At 32.6% G+C, this 13,889-nt stretch overlaps 1 protein-coding gene across 1 annotated transcript; it reads right to left on the minus strand.

The window, feature by feature from the left end:
• Nucleotides 1–1,644: 1,644 nt before the first annotated feature.
• On the minus strand, nucleotides 1,645–13,863 carry LOC132760640 (TAF6-like RNA polymerase II p300/CBP-associated factor-associated factor 65 kDa subunit 6L). The gene is made up of 13 exons (XM_060752663.1): nucleotides 13,724–13,863; nucleotides 12,033–12,208; nucleotides 11,673–11,759; nucleotides 11,233–11,395; nucleotides 10,246–10,296; nucleotides 9,833–9,921; nucleotides 8,812–8,889; nucleotides 6,140–6,241; nucleotides 5,602–5,728; nucleotides 4,892–5,085; nucleotides 4,408–4,536; nucleotides 3,477–3,881; nucleotides 1,645–2,976 (listed from the first exon to the last, which is right to left on the minus strand). Exons 2-13 carry the CDS (start codon nucleotides 12,198–12,200, stop codon nucleotides 2,437–2,439), a joined length of 2,133 nt encoding a protein of 710 aa, XP_060608646.1. The 5' UTR covers nucleotides 12,201–12,208; nucleotides 13,724–13,863; the 3' UTR covers nucleotides 1,645–2,436.
• Between the last annotated feature and the right edge of the window lie 26 nt (nucleotides 13,864–13,889).

Raw genomic sequence — 13,889 nt, forward strand, 5'->3', positions numbered from 1 at the left:
TGTATTATTCGATTTTTTTTTAAAGATGGGGACTTAGTTTTACAAGTAAACAAAATACTCTTTGGATTGTATTTGAGACAATTAGAAATCTGTACGTTTCCCTCATTGAAATATTACTTTACTTGATTACTTTATCTTAACCATGTCGTTGGTGATTGATATAACAGAAGTTTGAATATATATTAAATTGGAGAAAGAAAATTATTTATATTAATTATTCCGAAAGGCGCAAATTCAAGGTTGACACTAAAACAAAGCTTTAAGGGAGCCTATGATTTTTATTACTATTATTATTTTCTTATAACTAAAAGGCACATGAGCACGGTCGTTGCTATAAATCCATATATTCCCCATTCATAGACATCCTTTAGCAGAAATGCCCAAAGTATGCGAACTGTTACAAATATGCATTATGTCGTTGACAATGTTAAAATTCATAAAATTGCGCATTGAAAGGTTATTATACATTGTCGAGTACAATACTGATTTCTATAAGACCTCTATAGGACGAGGTGCTAGACAATATAGGGATTTGATATGGACTTTTTGTACTCTGAAGATGGAAATGAGACTTAATGGAGTGCGATATGCATTTGATATAGATTGTTTGGCTCTGGAAATAAAAACGAGGCTATTATAATAACATTCAATATTGATTTATTTTGGAACATTACAAGATGCAAACATTGATTGTTCATTGGTTATATTTTTATAAAATGTGAAATGAACTTGTATATTGATCGGTGTTAGAATGCGTTTGTACCGAGACAGACATGCAAATTCCATAGGAACTACATGTAGACATGGCCGTGACCATGGAATAACATTTTCATTAACCACTTAAACATGATGGAGCAGGGATCTGCATAATTACACCAACTAAACTTTAGACAAATTTAATTGTTTATTTTGCTGTTTACATTATTTACAAAAACTTTTAAACTCCAATAAAACATTACTTGAGGGGAAAGTCAATAAACGTAAATTAACATGTACCTATACCCTGAATAGTTAATTCTAAATATCTTATAGATGTAAGATGTATTAAAATAGTTGTAAATATAAATCGATGACAGGTAGAATTGATAGATCAATACATCCACGAATTAGACTACGGAAAGTATAAAAGGTTCATAATGGACTGAAATTTTTAAATATATATTGTATACATTCACACGCTGTTAAATCCGATATACAATTTATCTTTACAGTGATTTAGAATTGTTGGTAGCATGTGATATTTATTTTTATTTAAACATTTTAAATTTTCTACAGCAAAGTTCAGTGACGTAAAACAAACAAAAAGAAGACATTCAAACAGCAAAAAGTCATATATTTTTAGATATACCTTTCAAGATTTTGGTCTGTTGGTATTCCATTACAAATGCACTGTGAGAGAGGATAGAAGATAAATCTAGTGAACATTGTTTCTGCTTGTTGATCTTTACTTTCATGTAATCTTTGTTTTTTTTTGTTGTAATCTTTAAAACTATGTGCAATTGTCCATAAAATAATCACCATTTACTACATATTTGAAATATTTTATTCATACTTTTCCTACACAAATAAGTGACATTAAAGCTCTTCAATAGAAAATCTTTCATCTAAATAATTTTTTAAAATTAAAAGGTTCACTTATTTCAAACCAAGATTACAAATCATACATGTGACATATTCACTTCACCTGAAACACGAACAAATAAATAAATTGTATTAGGAAACGCACATTCGGAATGAAAACATTGTTTTAAAGGTATTTATATAAGTCCTCAATCAAGCGACACTTAAATTATACTAGTCTCAAGTTATTATAAAAGGGCAGCAAAGTACAACAGCCTTAATTTCAATAAATTTTTTAACTTGGAATCTAAAGTCATTACCCTTTGCCAGGTTCTATACTGTTTGACTAACTAAATTTTCAGCTTCGTATCACCATAATAAGTTTATTGACAGTTCCATAAATGAAAGCTGGACAAATCCATTTAAGAAAATAAGAAAGTAAGCAGTAAGAAACCTTAGCAACGTGTTTCCACTTTTAGTCGGCTTTGTTAACATCCATTACAAGTTAACTTATTTGCACAATGCTGGTGTTTCAAAAACTTTGAATTACTCATAATTCACTGCACTGCATTTACAAAATAAGTATTGGCAACAGACAATTCAAGCTTAGAGGTTAGGGCAAGTTTTCTTTTCCTAGCATGAATATATGATTGAAAATGTTTGAAAATAGCACATATTCTATTCTTTTAAAGGATAATTCAACAAAAATTTTCAACTTTGGAACATGTCCATTTTATTATTACATAAAAGAATTTCTTTTGACAGTAATGTTCCATATTGGTACAACCAAAATGTAAAATCAGGTCTAAAAAGAATCTTAACAAGATCTTGTGAATCTCAAAATAATGTAAACTAAAACATATGAACAACAAATCATCATGGAACATTATCTCTCTTCTTTAACTTGATGGTGAGAGATTTACGCCCAGTACCGCTATCTGAACTTCCTTCCCCCTCCGACGAATATAATCCAAGATGGGAGAATGATGAAGGTCCAGCCTCATAATTTGAAATATCAAAATCAGGACTTAGAGAACTATGTTTCCTTTTTCTACTTTTTGATTCCTTCTCCCTATAGTCACCAAAATCACTGAACGGAGAATCTCCGCTAAACTGCGTCAGTTTTGGTCGTTTTGTAAATGTTAATTTGATTCCTTGTCCAGGTTCACCTATTGAGCTTTTCACAGCAACAGACATATCTCCATTCAGATCTTCCTCTGACTTCTCGGAATTGAAAGAGTTATCGGACTTGTCATTATCTCCCTCTACATCTATCTCAGCATCGCTGTCACCTGCGGCACTTATCAGCTGACGTTGCTGAGCTATTTGTAACTGTTGACGACGATCAGCTTGACGATTCTCTAGCTCTCTTTTTTGTCTCACTGATCGCTGTTTAAAGTCAAGCTCTTTTTTCACCTGTAAATAAAAGGCATAATCTTCAGGTTCATTAACTGTGGCTTACACCAAATCTTTATTGCATAAATAAGAACATTATGTTTAAGAACCAATGATTTGTACAAGTGTGACATATTCTGTGAGCTAGTTGGTAGAAGACAATAGATCAAAATTCATTTATCCTCTAATGCTACTTCCATTCATAAATGAATGTAAGTTACTAAGTGAGTTGGAAATTATTTTCCGAAAAAAATATATCTGTTAAAGTATTAAATTCCACGGGCAATCCTAATGCAGATTTCAACAAGTATATAGCTGAAATATTGAATCAAAGAAATTCAAGTCAAAAACAATACAATAAAAACACTATGTACCATTAGTTAAAATAGACAAGCAATAAGTTTTTCAAAATGATAGCTCATTCAGCAAATGGGTAACCTTGAAAAACAACAATACATCTTCATGTTATACTGGTATGGTGTTTAAAGACCATTGATTTAATAAAAATACAGAATACATACTTTATGATAACTGTCCTTATGCCGTAATTTCTTTTCTTGCTCTTCCTGTTTAACTTGTTCTTCTAACTCTGCCAGTAATTCCTCCCCAGATTTCTGACTTTCTACATCTGTGAGGAACGTTTTTACTTCCCTTGTTGATGGTGTGAACACATCTCTCTTTAGTTCTAATATCTCAGGAATTTTCAATGTCAAACTATCACCAAAATATTCAATCATTTCTATGTAAAATGTCACTGGGGATTTGTGAAACATAGACATAAATGAACTACTTCCCAAATGTCCTTGACTTTTGACCTTGACAGGTTGAAGAACACTTGCACTGTCATGAACTGTCTTAGTTTTATTCGGTAAATGCTGGTCTTTAAATTGTTTGATGTATTTTCGTAGAATGTGTTCAACACTCAGCTGCATATGAAACAGAATGTAAAAATAATATCAACATTCAATATATGTTTTGATTAAAACAATTTGACTTATTTAATTAGGATTATACAATTACTTTCAGTACAATAACACATAGAACATTAGAAATATGCACATAGGAAAAGGATGCTGTTTTTCCAGTCTATAGACAGACAATAGGAAAGTCTGACAGGGGCAAACCACCCCTACTCCTCCCAATCATTCTATATCATATGTATTTCCTACGGAAATGCAACACATTAAAAATATTAGCAATATTTACTGCAATTTCATTTTATATTTTGATAGTTGGAAGGAAAATTGCTAAATGATAGTTGGAAGTAAAATTGCTAAAACACAATGAGCAGGAATGATAATATACAATAGTATAACAAGATATTGCTGTTAAGGAGTGTTTATTGGTGTTAAGGTTTACAAAGTAAGCAATTGATAGTGTGAATGAAGCAGTTTTTCACTGCAACATGCAGATTAAATTTACTAATACTGTAAAAAAAACTTCCTTACTAACCAGAAGAGCACCATATACCATGGAAGCACTGTGTTGTAGTTGTGAAGTCTGGGGACTTGATTTGTTCAGTCCAGACATTAGAAACGGCCAATATATGCCTAGATGGGGTAATACTACTCTCTCAATGTTCTAAAAATAAATGTTAACAGTATGTTATGGCTGCTTTTAAAGGTTAAGTTAAAATATCTGTAATAATACAAGTTTGAACATACATGTAATTATCAACCAGAGCTATTTTAAGTGAATAAAATTACTAAAAATTACATCTAAATAGATCGGTCTGTCTTTAAAATTAATATTAAACTACAACCGGATATCAAAGAAAGCTATTTTCCTTTTTATATTATTATTGTTGCACAAGTCTAAGAATATTTAAGAAATAAAGATGTAAAGTACAAATGAACATAAAATTCTTTGTGACTTTAATAATGAAACATTTCATTTGATAAATGTAAATTTGACCTTCATAATTAAGATCACTGACCTCTGATCCAAGGTAGAGTAATCCCATGATAGCTCCATAATGTGCTGTATATGGTTTATTATGATCATATAATGTTTCTCGTAATGTTTTCTCTGTAAATCTCTCCAGGTGGTTCACAGAATTACCCCAGATACTGAAACATATGGTAAAACAATAACCATTATCAAACTTGAGTTTTATTCTGGTATTTTTTACTTAAATAGTAAAATTAATGTGTTTCCAAAGAAAATCTCCAAAAAGTTATTCACAGAAACCCTCATATCATAGAATAAGCTTATAGAGGAGCATAATTCTTTTTATATTATAAATAGGGTTTTAAGTTGCACCAACACTGTCAAGGTCATATTGCAACTTTCCAACTTTACTGATGAAAGACCCGTCTTTGAATTATTTCAGGTACAAATTGGTACCTGAGTGAAACCAAAGACATTCCCATAAGCTAGCTGACGTAAACAAAAATCAAAATAAAAGGTTTCAGGGGCAAGTGGTTTGAAGACAACAACCTTAACTACTTGTTCAAGACATTATTTGACCTTTGCTTTGATATTTAATACTGGCACATGAAATATGCTTCCAATCAATGATGTCTTTCAAAAACGTTAAGAGGAAACAAATTGCTGTAAGACAAACAGATGGCATTTGTGTGAATGTTTATGAACTCAAATAGTTTTCATTCAGAAAATGGTTAAGAAGAAGAAACGAAATGACTCACCTAATAACATGTGACAGTAATCTAGCAGCATAATCTTTGACTGACCACTGGTCACTAGTGGTGCTACCATTGACTGGCAGAGGTTGGAGTAGACAATATTCAATACTTTGTATTAACTGGGCAAGCTGGATGATGTAATACAAGTATATTGATGATAATGTACATAAACAAATGTGCAAATTTTGATGGAAACTTAACAAATTTTACAATTTTGTTGAATTACTAATTGACAATTATGTCCGCACTTCATCAGTCATACTTATGCAGGTTTTATTAAGTTACATAAAACACAGCTTATACCTAAAGAAATTGAAATCCAGATATGACAAGTATACCAGGGTGTACAGATGAATGAAAGATCAAACCACACTTTTTTTAGTGGGGACATAAAAAATAAACTGTTTAAATCAAACAAGAATTTATCAAGATCCAAAGTCTGTTAAATTCTGACTCATCAGACAAGATAGCAAGTAAATACATCTTGAAAATAGCTAAGTAAATAAATGTATGTCTATTACAAAATGTAATTCACTTACAAATGGCTGTGCCTCTAGGAATAGAGAACTGTTATATACTAGGCTCTGTATCAGATATAGAAGCTGGCTAAGTTGACGTAGATCATAACTCACAATCTTTACCTAAGATAAGAAAATCAACAGAGTAAATTAATATAATTATAACATTATACATTTTCTCAAAGTGTTCAGTTACAATAAGCTTTATTGTCTGGCTTTAGATATTATAATTGTAAAGTTCATTCTTTATGAACTCACGAAACACTTCAATAATATGATAATGAAACTCTATCTTCTCAAAAGCCTAAAAATTAAATCATTTTACCATTTTCAAACAAATCCTTATTCTAGAGCTGACTCTTAACACTTTCATTACACATAAAAACATGTTTTTCAACAAAACATAAAAAGTGCAAAGAAAGATAAGAACACCTCATAGCTTAAACTGGAAAGCAGCATGTACTAACAGTATCGCATCATCCTATTCTTGCATATCAGCAGGAATTTCTACTGTTTACACTAGAAACAAGAGGGCCATGATGGCCCTGAGGTCGCTCACCTGTATATAGGCCCCCCCCAACCCCCACCCCCCCCCAACGTTGCAGAGCCAATTTAACCCAAGGGCTTTTATTTGCACAAACTTGGTAGACACCCATAAGAAGATGTTTCATGCTAAAAATTTAAGCTCTAGCTCATTGGGCTTTTTAAAAGAAGATTTTTTTTAAGTTTTTACTATACACATATAGTTAAAAACAATGACACCCCTGGGGCCGGGCCAGTTTTGACCCCAGGGCTTTTATTTGAACAAACTTTGTAGACACTTACTAGAAGATTTTTCATGCTTAATATCTAAACTCTAGCTATTTGGGTTTTTTCAAAGAAGATTTAAACTTTTTGCTAAACACATATAAAGAAAATCAATGACCCCCGGGGCGGGGCCAATTTTGACCCCTGGGCTTGTATTTGAACAAACTTTGTAGACACCTATTAGAACATGTTTGATGCTCAATATTTTAGCCATAGCTCTTTGAGTTCTTTAAAAGAAGATTTTTTAAGTTTTTACTATATGCATATAGGGAAAATCAATGACCCCCCAGGGCGGGGCCAATTTTCGCCCCAGGGCTTTTATTTGAACAAACTTGGTAGACACCCATTAGAACATGTTTCATGCTAAATATCTTAGCTCTAGCTCTTTGGGTTCTTTAAAAGAAGATTTTTTAAGTTTTTACTATATGCATATAGGGGAAATCAATGACCCCCCGGGGCGGGGCCAATTTTGACCCCAGGGCTTTTATTTGAACAAACTTGGTATACACACACTAGAAGATGTTTCATGCCAAATATCTAAGCTCTAGCTCCTTGAGTTCTTTAAAAGAAGATTTTTAAGTTTTTACTAATTATGCATGTAGGGAAAATCAATGACCCCCGGGGCGGGGCCAATTTTCGCCCCAGGGCTTTTATTTGAACAAACTTGGTAGACACCCATTAGAACATGTTTCATGCTAAATATCTTAGCTCTAGCTCTTTGGGTTCTTTAAAAGAAGATTTTTTAAGTTTTTACTATATGCATATAGGGAAAATCAATGACCCCCGGGGCGGGGCCAATTTTCACCCCAGGGCTTTTATTTGAACAAACTTGGTAGACACCCATTAGAACATGTTTCATGCTAAATATCTTAGCTCTAGCTCTTTGGGTTCTTTAAAAGAAGATTTTTTAAGTTTTTACTATATGCATATAGGGAAAATCAATGACCCCCCGGGGCAGGGCCAATTTTGACCCCAGGGCTTTTATTTGAACAAACTTGGTAGACACTCACTAGAAGATGTTTCATGCCAAATATCTAAGCTCTAGCTCTTATGGTTTTTTAAAAGAAGATATTTAAAGTTTTTTCTTTCGGTTGCCATGGCAACCAGAGTTTTGCATGGAATTCAATTCTTTGAACAATTTTTAAAGGTGACCACCAAAGGAACATTCCTGTGAAGTTTGGATGAAATTGGCTTAGTGGTTTATGAGGAGATGTCATTTAAAGTAAAAGTTTACGGATGGACGGACGACGGACGGACGACGGACGGACGGACGGACGCCGGACGAAAAGCGATCACAAAAGCTCACCCTGTCACTTTGTGACAGGTGAGCTAAAAATCAGCATAAACTGCTGTGTAAGACAAGTCAAAGGCTTTAAAAATGCTTCATTTCCCACACATTTAAATAATGAAATACATGCTTATGATGACGTAATTTTGTCAGTTGTAAAGTCACAAGCTGGTCTGAGAAAAAAGTGCTGAACAAACATTTTAGTTTCCTAAATTCTTTCCAGAATAAGATAATATTTTATATGTAAGAAAAAGAATCAAACACTGTCTGTTGTTACAGACAGGAATATCCAGCTTTCAGGTAATAGTTTTGCATAAACTTGACAAAGCCTCATTTCAGCAGTTAACAGCAACAGTTAACCTCGAACCCTATTTTCAAGTCTGTACCAGCAACCAGTGTAAGAGCCTTAGTTTACATATCTGTAAAATCTGTAACATTTACATTCAGGTGTTGATTACTCAATTTTTTAAATTTTTTTTTAATCCTTTATAAAGCTGTTAATTTTATAATTTGATATTTAAAATCCATAAATAACACTGAACAATCTAAAACAAGACAAGTTAGTTAACAAAAACTGATACAGAAACACCATACTTACTCCATTGGCTACAAAGCTGACAAAATGTGGTAACAGTGGTGATATATTAGCATTGGTTCTAACATCTGACAATGCTGTCTGAAATTAAATATTAACACAAATCACACAGTTATTATGTATCTACATATAAATATAATAAACAAACTGGCCATAGATTAACACCCTGAAGTAAAAATATAATTTTAAAATTTCTTTTCTCCTAAAAATAGAAAAGTACAGACTTAACTTCTATATTAATGCTCTAGTAAATAAACCAATAAAAAGCATTCTTAAGAGTCAAAGAGTATTTAAGTGAATATTCTGGAATAAGTGAATATTACTGGAAAAGAAAAACTTAAAACTCACAATTTAACAGTTTTGTTTGATATGGTGATACTGATTCTGGTTAAATTGAGAATGTCTACCTATTTACTCTATCAGTAACAAAACATCAAACATTTTTATTCTAGCATGATAGCTTGCTAGATAGGCTTTAATTCTCAAAACGGAAGCAAAAGTTAATATGAGTCAGAGGCACTGCCATTATGATTATGCTCTGAACTGACAGTACATCAAGATTAAGTAATGTTTTACATACATTGATTGTTGGATTTATAAGTCATATTGAAACTATAAAAGTTGATTGGCAATTTTTCAGCTTTACTGACGGATGAAGACCTCACGTGTCCTTTCTTGCATTATTTCAGGCATAAACTGGCACCTGAGTAGAACCACCAACCTTCCTTAAACTTTTTTATTTTTGGTTGGATTGTACGTCACACCCACACAGTAAAAGCCATATGACAATTTTTCAGCTTCCATGCATCCTTAAACAAGCTAGCTTACAAACATGAAAAAAATCCAAAGTACTTGATAGGATTCAAATCACACAGGTATAAGGAAAGTTATTTGTAGTTGGAGACCTAAACCACTTAGTCACAGGGGGCCGGTGTTACAAACAAAACATGAGATTTCTATTATAGGTAGTTAAACTCAGATGTTTACCTTATTCTAGAGCTTTAAGTTATTAATAAAGAAATACCTTCATCATTTCAGAGTCCAGTCCCAGGACAGCTTGTGTAATTTTATCGAAATATTTCATCAATGCTGCACTCAGCTCTATTTTGTTACCTTCAATATAGTAGAAAATATAGTAGCTACTTTCATAGAGAATAAAATAATATCAGTTATTGAAATCTTAAAATTTCAAATACAAATTATTATCAACTAAATACACATGACAAACCCATACACATTGCCTTGGCATTTAGAATGAAATTTATACCTTTAGTTGTATTTAAAAAAAATTATCAAGAAATTAGATTTATATCCGCAGTGTTATATTACTCCAGTATAGTGTTCACCACAAAGATCTAACTATCTAAATTGTTCATTCTATCACTATATTTAAAAGATAACAGACACTTTAAAATATTTCAAACAGTTAAACTTTACCTTGTGGATTCTGTGTTGTTTTTTGAACACCTTCAACTGCAAGCCAATGAACTACAGAAGAAAAAAAATATTTGGTAAGCAAAGAATTTGTAAGAATGACATAGATATTCAATACATTTCTGTCATATTTTTATGAAAACCAAAAATTGTACAGAAAATTCGCTTTCAGAATGGGCGTAACTCTTTCAATAATGTTGATTGCAGTGAAAAACAAACTTAGCCAGTGTTTTGATATAACATCCCTACATTCCAAATGTAAACACAATATATGAAAATTCTTCACAAGCTATCCTGTGGAAACCAAAAATTTTACAGAAAATTTGCTTTAAAAAGGGGCATAACTCTATCGATAATAATTAGATTGCTACGAAAACTGAACTTGACCTGTGTATACCTACATGCCAAACATAAAGACAATCAATAAAATCTTTGGTTTTGTTTAAACATATGTATTTAAGCTCAAAATTTAATGCGAAACAAGTTCTTGCAACTGATATTAATCACTTTCCGCTTCCTGGAGCCAACCAGTACTGGTGTCACGTCATGACCTGATAAGGGCTCAAAACCATGATCCCTGGGTTGAGATGCTGACACCTTAACCACTATGCCACCACCTAAAAGTTATCCTGATAAAACTAATAATGTCACAGAAAATTTGGTTAATAAAGAGCACAACTCTTACCAATAAAAATTTGATGGCAGCAAAAATCATACTTTACTTGCGTTCTGATATAGCATACTTACAAGCCAAATATAAAGATAATCACAGAAATCCTTCAAAAGCGAGTCTACAGTCAGATTGACAAACATGCAACCAGATAACAGGCCATTTCTTTTTTTGTTATTATCTTTTGTTTAATAAAGGGTCTTTGATCGAAGGAATGAACTCTAGAGTGGACAGATTCACAGGTGGACAGACAACACCATACTGATACCATAATACATCCTGAAGTTTCTTAGGGCATATAAAAAGCACTGACTATTAACCTTTAATTGTTGTATCACCAAGTTGTTTAGGCATATAATCATTAACTGCAGCACTTGCTAGATTTTGTTCAGCATCATCAGTGAAATGTATGGACTCTCCTATATCTGTCTTAATGTGATGGAAAGGTGCCGGTGGGTCACTAGATCCATGACCATGTACTGGCTGTAAAATAAAACGTTGATATTTTCTTCATTTATTGCCTTACAATTCAGAATACCTGTATCTCATTCCTTCAAAGTGTCTCTCTACAAAATAATGGAACTTTGTATATTCATATTTATCGTAATTTCCCTTACAATTGTTCTATAAACTGCCTCATAATTACAAAGAGAATCCATTATTGAAGATATAAAACGTATAATTAATTAATACTAATATAAAATGTGTCACTCATATATATGTTACTGCTTTATATCAAAGAATATGGATAAAGGTATACCTGTATATCACTAAATTTGCATGCCTTGTTGAAGTCATCTGTATGTAGACATTTCCTCCGTGAATGTCTCATAAACTGTGCACTTTTCTGTAATTTATAAATGTAGGAAAAAAGTTCTTATCTATAATATCCAAATGGATGAGTTTACAATTAAGCTACTAGCATAGGACATACAATACTTTGGAAAAAATGGGTTTTCTTTCTTCTTAATAAACTAGGTTGAGAAGTTAATTATGCAAGTCTTTAGGACAGCTAGTTCATAACTCATTAGCAAATAAAACAGACTTACCTTCAGCAGATACTTTGAAAAGTTACTTCTACAAATTCAAGTTTTCTTCATGAATATATTTATATGATTACCTGAGTAATTTCTCTTAATCTATAGCTGACATCTTCACCAAGTATACCAGCAATAGTGTCATCAATATCGTCATGGCCACCAGATTCTGCCATCATTGATATTGATTCCTTCGTTACAATGGCATACCTCCTTTCATCTACAACAGAACGTCTCTCACCCTCTGCCATTGTTAAACCTGATAAAGAGTTTAAAATTAGATATGTATTTATGTTCTAATAAAAATATAAGTAAACTGATTTAGATTATTTATTGAAACTTACACTCTTACACTAATGGCCTCAGTGGCTCACTTTGAATAGTTCAGTAGTGCATGTCTATGAATGAATTTTTTTTAACATAAAGGAATCAGAACAGCTCAGGTGTATGTACCATGATTAACATAAATGCATTAAAAGTTAAACAACAAGGGGTTTCAAGTTTATCCTTTTAACCAGGCTTGGTCAGTTTTTAGGTAAAAAAGCAGTTAGAGAATTCAATAACTGGTTTCTGAGGTTACTGAAGTTTTCAATAATATGCTATAGTTTAGGCTTATGCATGTACATGCTCTATCTTTTAGAGTTATGCTCTGGATTTTTTTTCCAAGTGAATCTGATAAAGGGAAATAACTCTAAAAATAGGCAAGGTAGAGTTATTGTTCTTGCACAATGCACTTCCTACCAATGTGCTTTGTCAGTGTACACATTAAATTTGAAGAAAATCCCTCAACTAATTTGGAGGCTAAGCTTCAGACAAAGTTTTTCAAGTAAATCTGATAGAGTGGAATAACTCTAAAATACACAATTAAGAGTTATTGTACTTGCACTGTGCACTTCCTCCTAATGTTCTCTGTCAGTGTATGAAGTTTTAATAAAATTGTTCAAGTAGTCTATGCTTAAAATAAAGGTCCATCCACTGTTAAGTCACTAAATGCAGCTTTCGCTGTTGAATACAGACTCAAGACATGTCGCTAGTAAGTCATGCCCTTAAAGGGTTAATATTGAAGCACAAGGTTATGATAATTTAGCTTTAAGCAATTTCTATGGAGTATTAGCCAAAGATACATGTATGAATTTTTAGTACGTCACTGTATGGCGGCCAATAAGTACCTTAATGTATGATGGCCTGAGACAATATGAAAAAGAGAAGGTAGCTCTGAAAAGGGCTGTTATGCCAGCTTAGGGCCTGCCTTTCATGTCGTCCTTCATTGTGCTATGGGCACACTAGCACATCACCTCGATCTCTTGTTCCTGCCAACAATTAATGTAGGCAAACTGTAGGGCTACCCCATAGGCATTAGTCAGGACATCAGCAGCTGGGTAATGATGCCGATAGAAGCTTAACTCCCCATCAGTGCCCGGGAAGTCTGGTCTCAAGGACCTACCCTACATGTAACACAACAGCATTTGCGACATGCACGCTCCGAGGGGAAGAGAAAAGAAATATCTCTCATTTATGCACAATTTTACACTGTTTTATCCTTTTCACTAATGACCCACACAAAAAAGTTAGTTCCCAGCAAAGATAGCAAGGGCTCAACTAAAACGATGATATATAAAAGTTAATTAGTTATAGAGAGAGCTACGAAATCAGTTGCTTAATATAATATCCAAAAAAATGTAACGAGCACTATGACACTTATAATGGTTGTATACCTAGACACAATATTTTTTTAACATTGATGACATAATTTAAATAATGTATGTTTGCATACCTAGAATATTAGCAAAATCACTTTTATTCAAATGAATAAGTAAAATGTCTTAAAAATGAGCATAAGAAAAGTTATTATTTTTTTGTGTGTCGCGTCTAAACTCTGTACTGTTGTCCGTACCAATACCGTACAATTAACGAAATTGCTTGTTACCGTATGTTATTAT

Source organism: Ruditapes philippinarum, unplaced genomic scaffold (assembly GCF_026571515.1).
Source record: "Ruditapes philippinarum isolate M1 unplaced genomic scaffold, ASM2657151v2 ctg798_1_1_1_1, whole genome shotgun sequence".
NCBI classification, from domain to species: domain Eukaryota; kingdom Metazoa; phylum Mollusca; class Bivalvia; order Venerida; family Veneridae; genus Ruditapes; species Ruditapes philippinarum.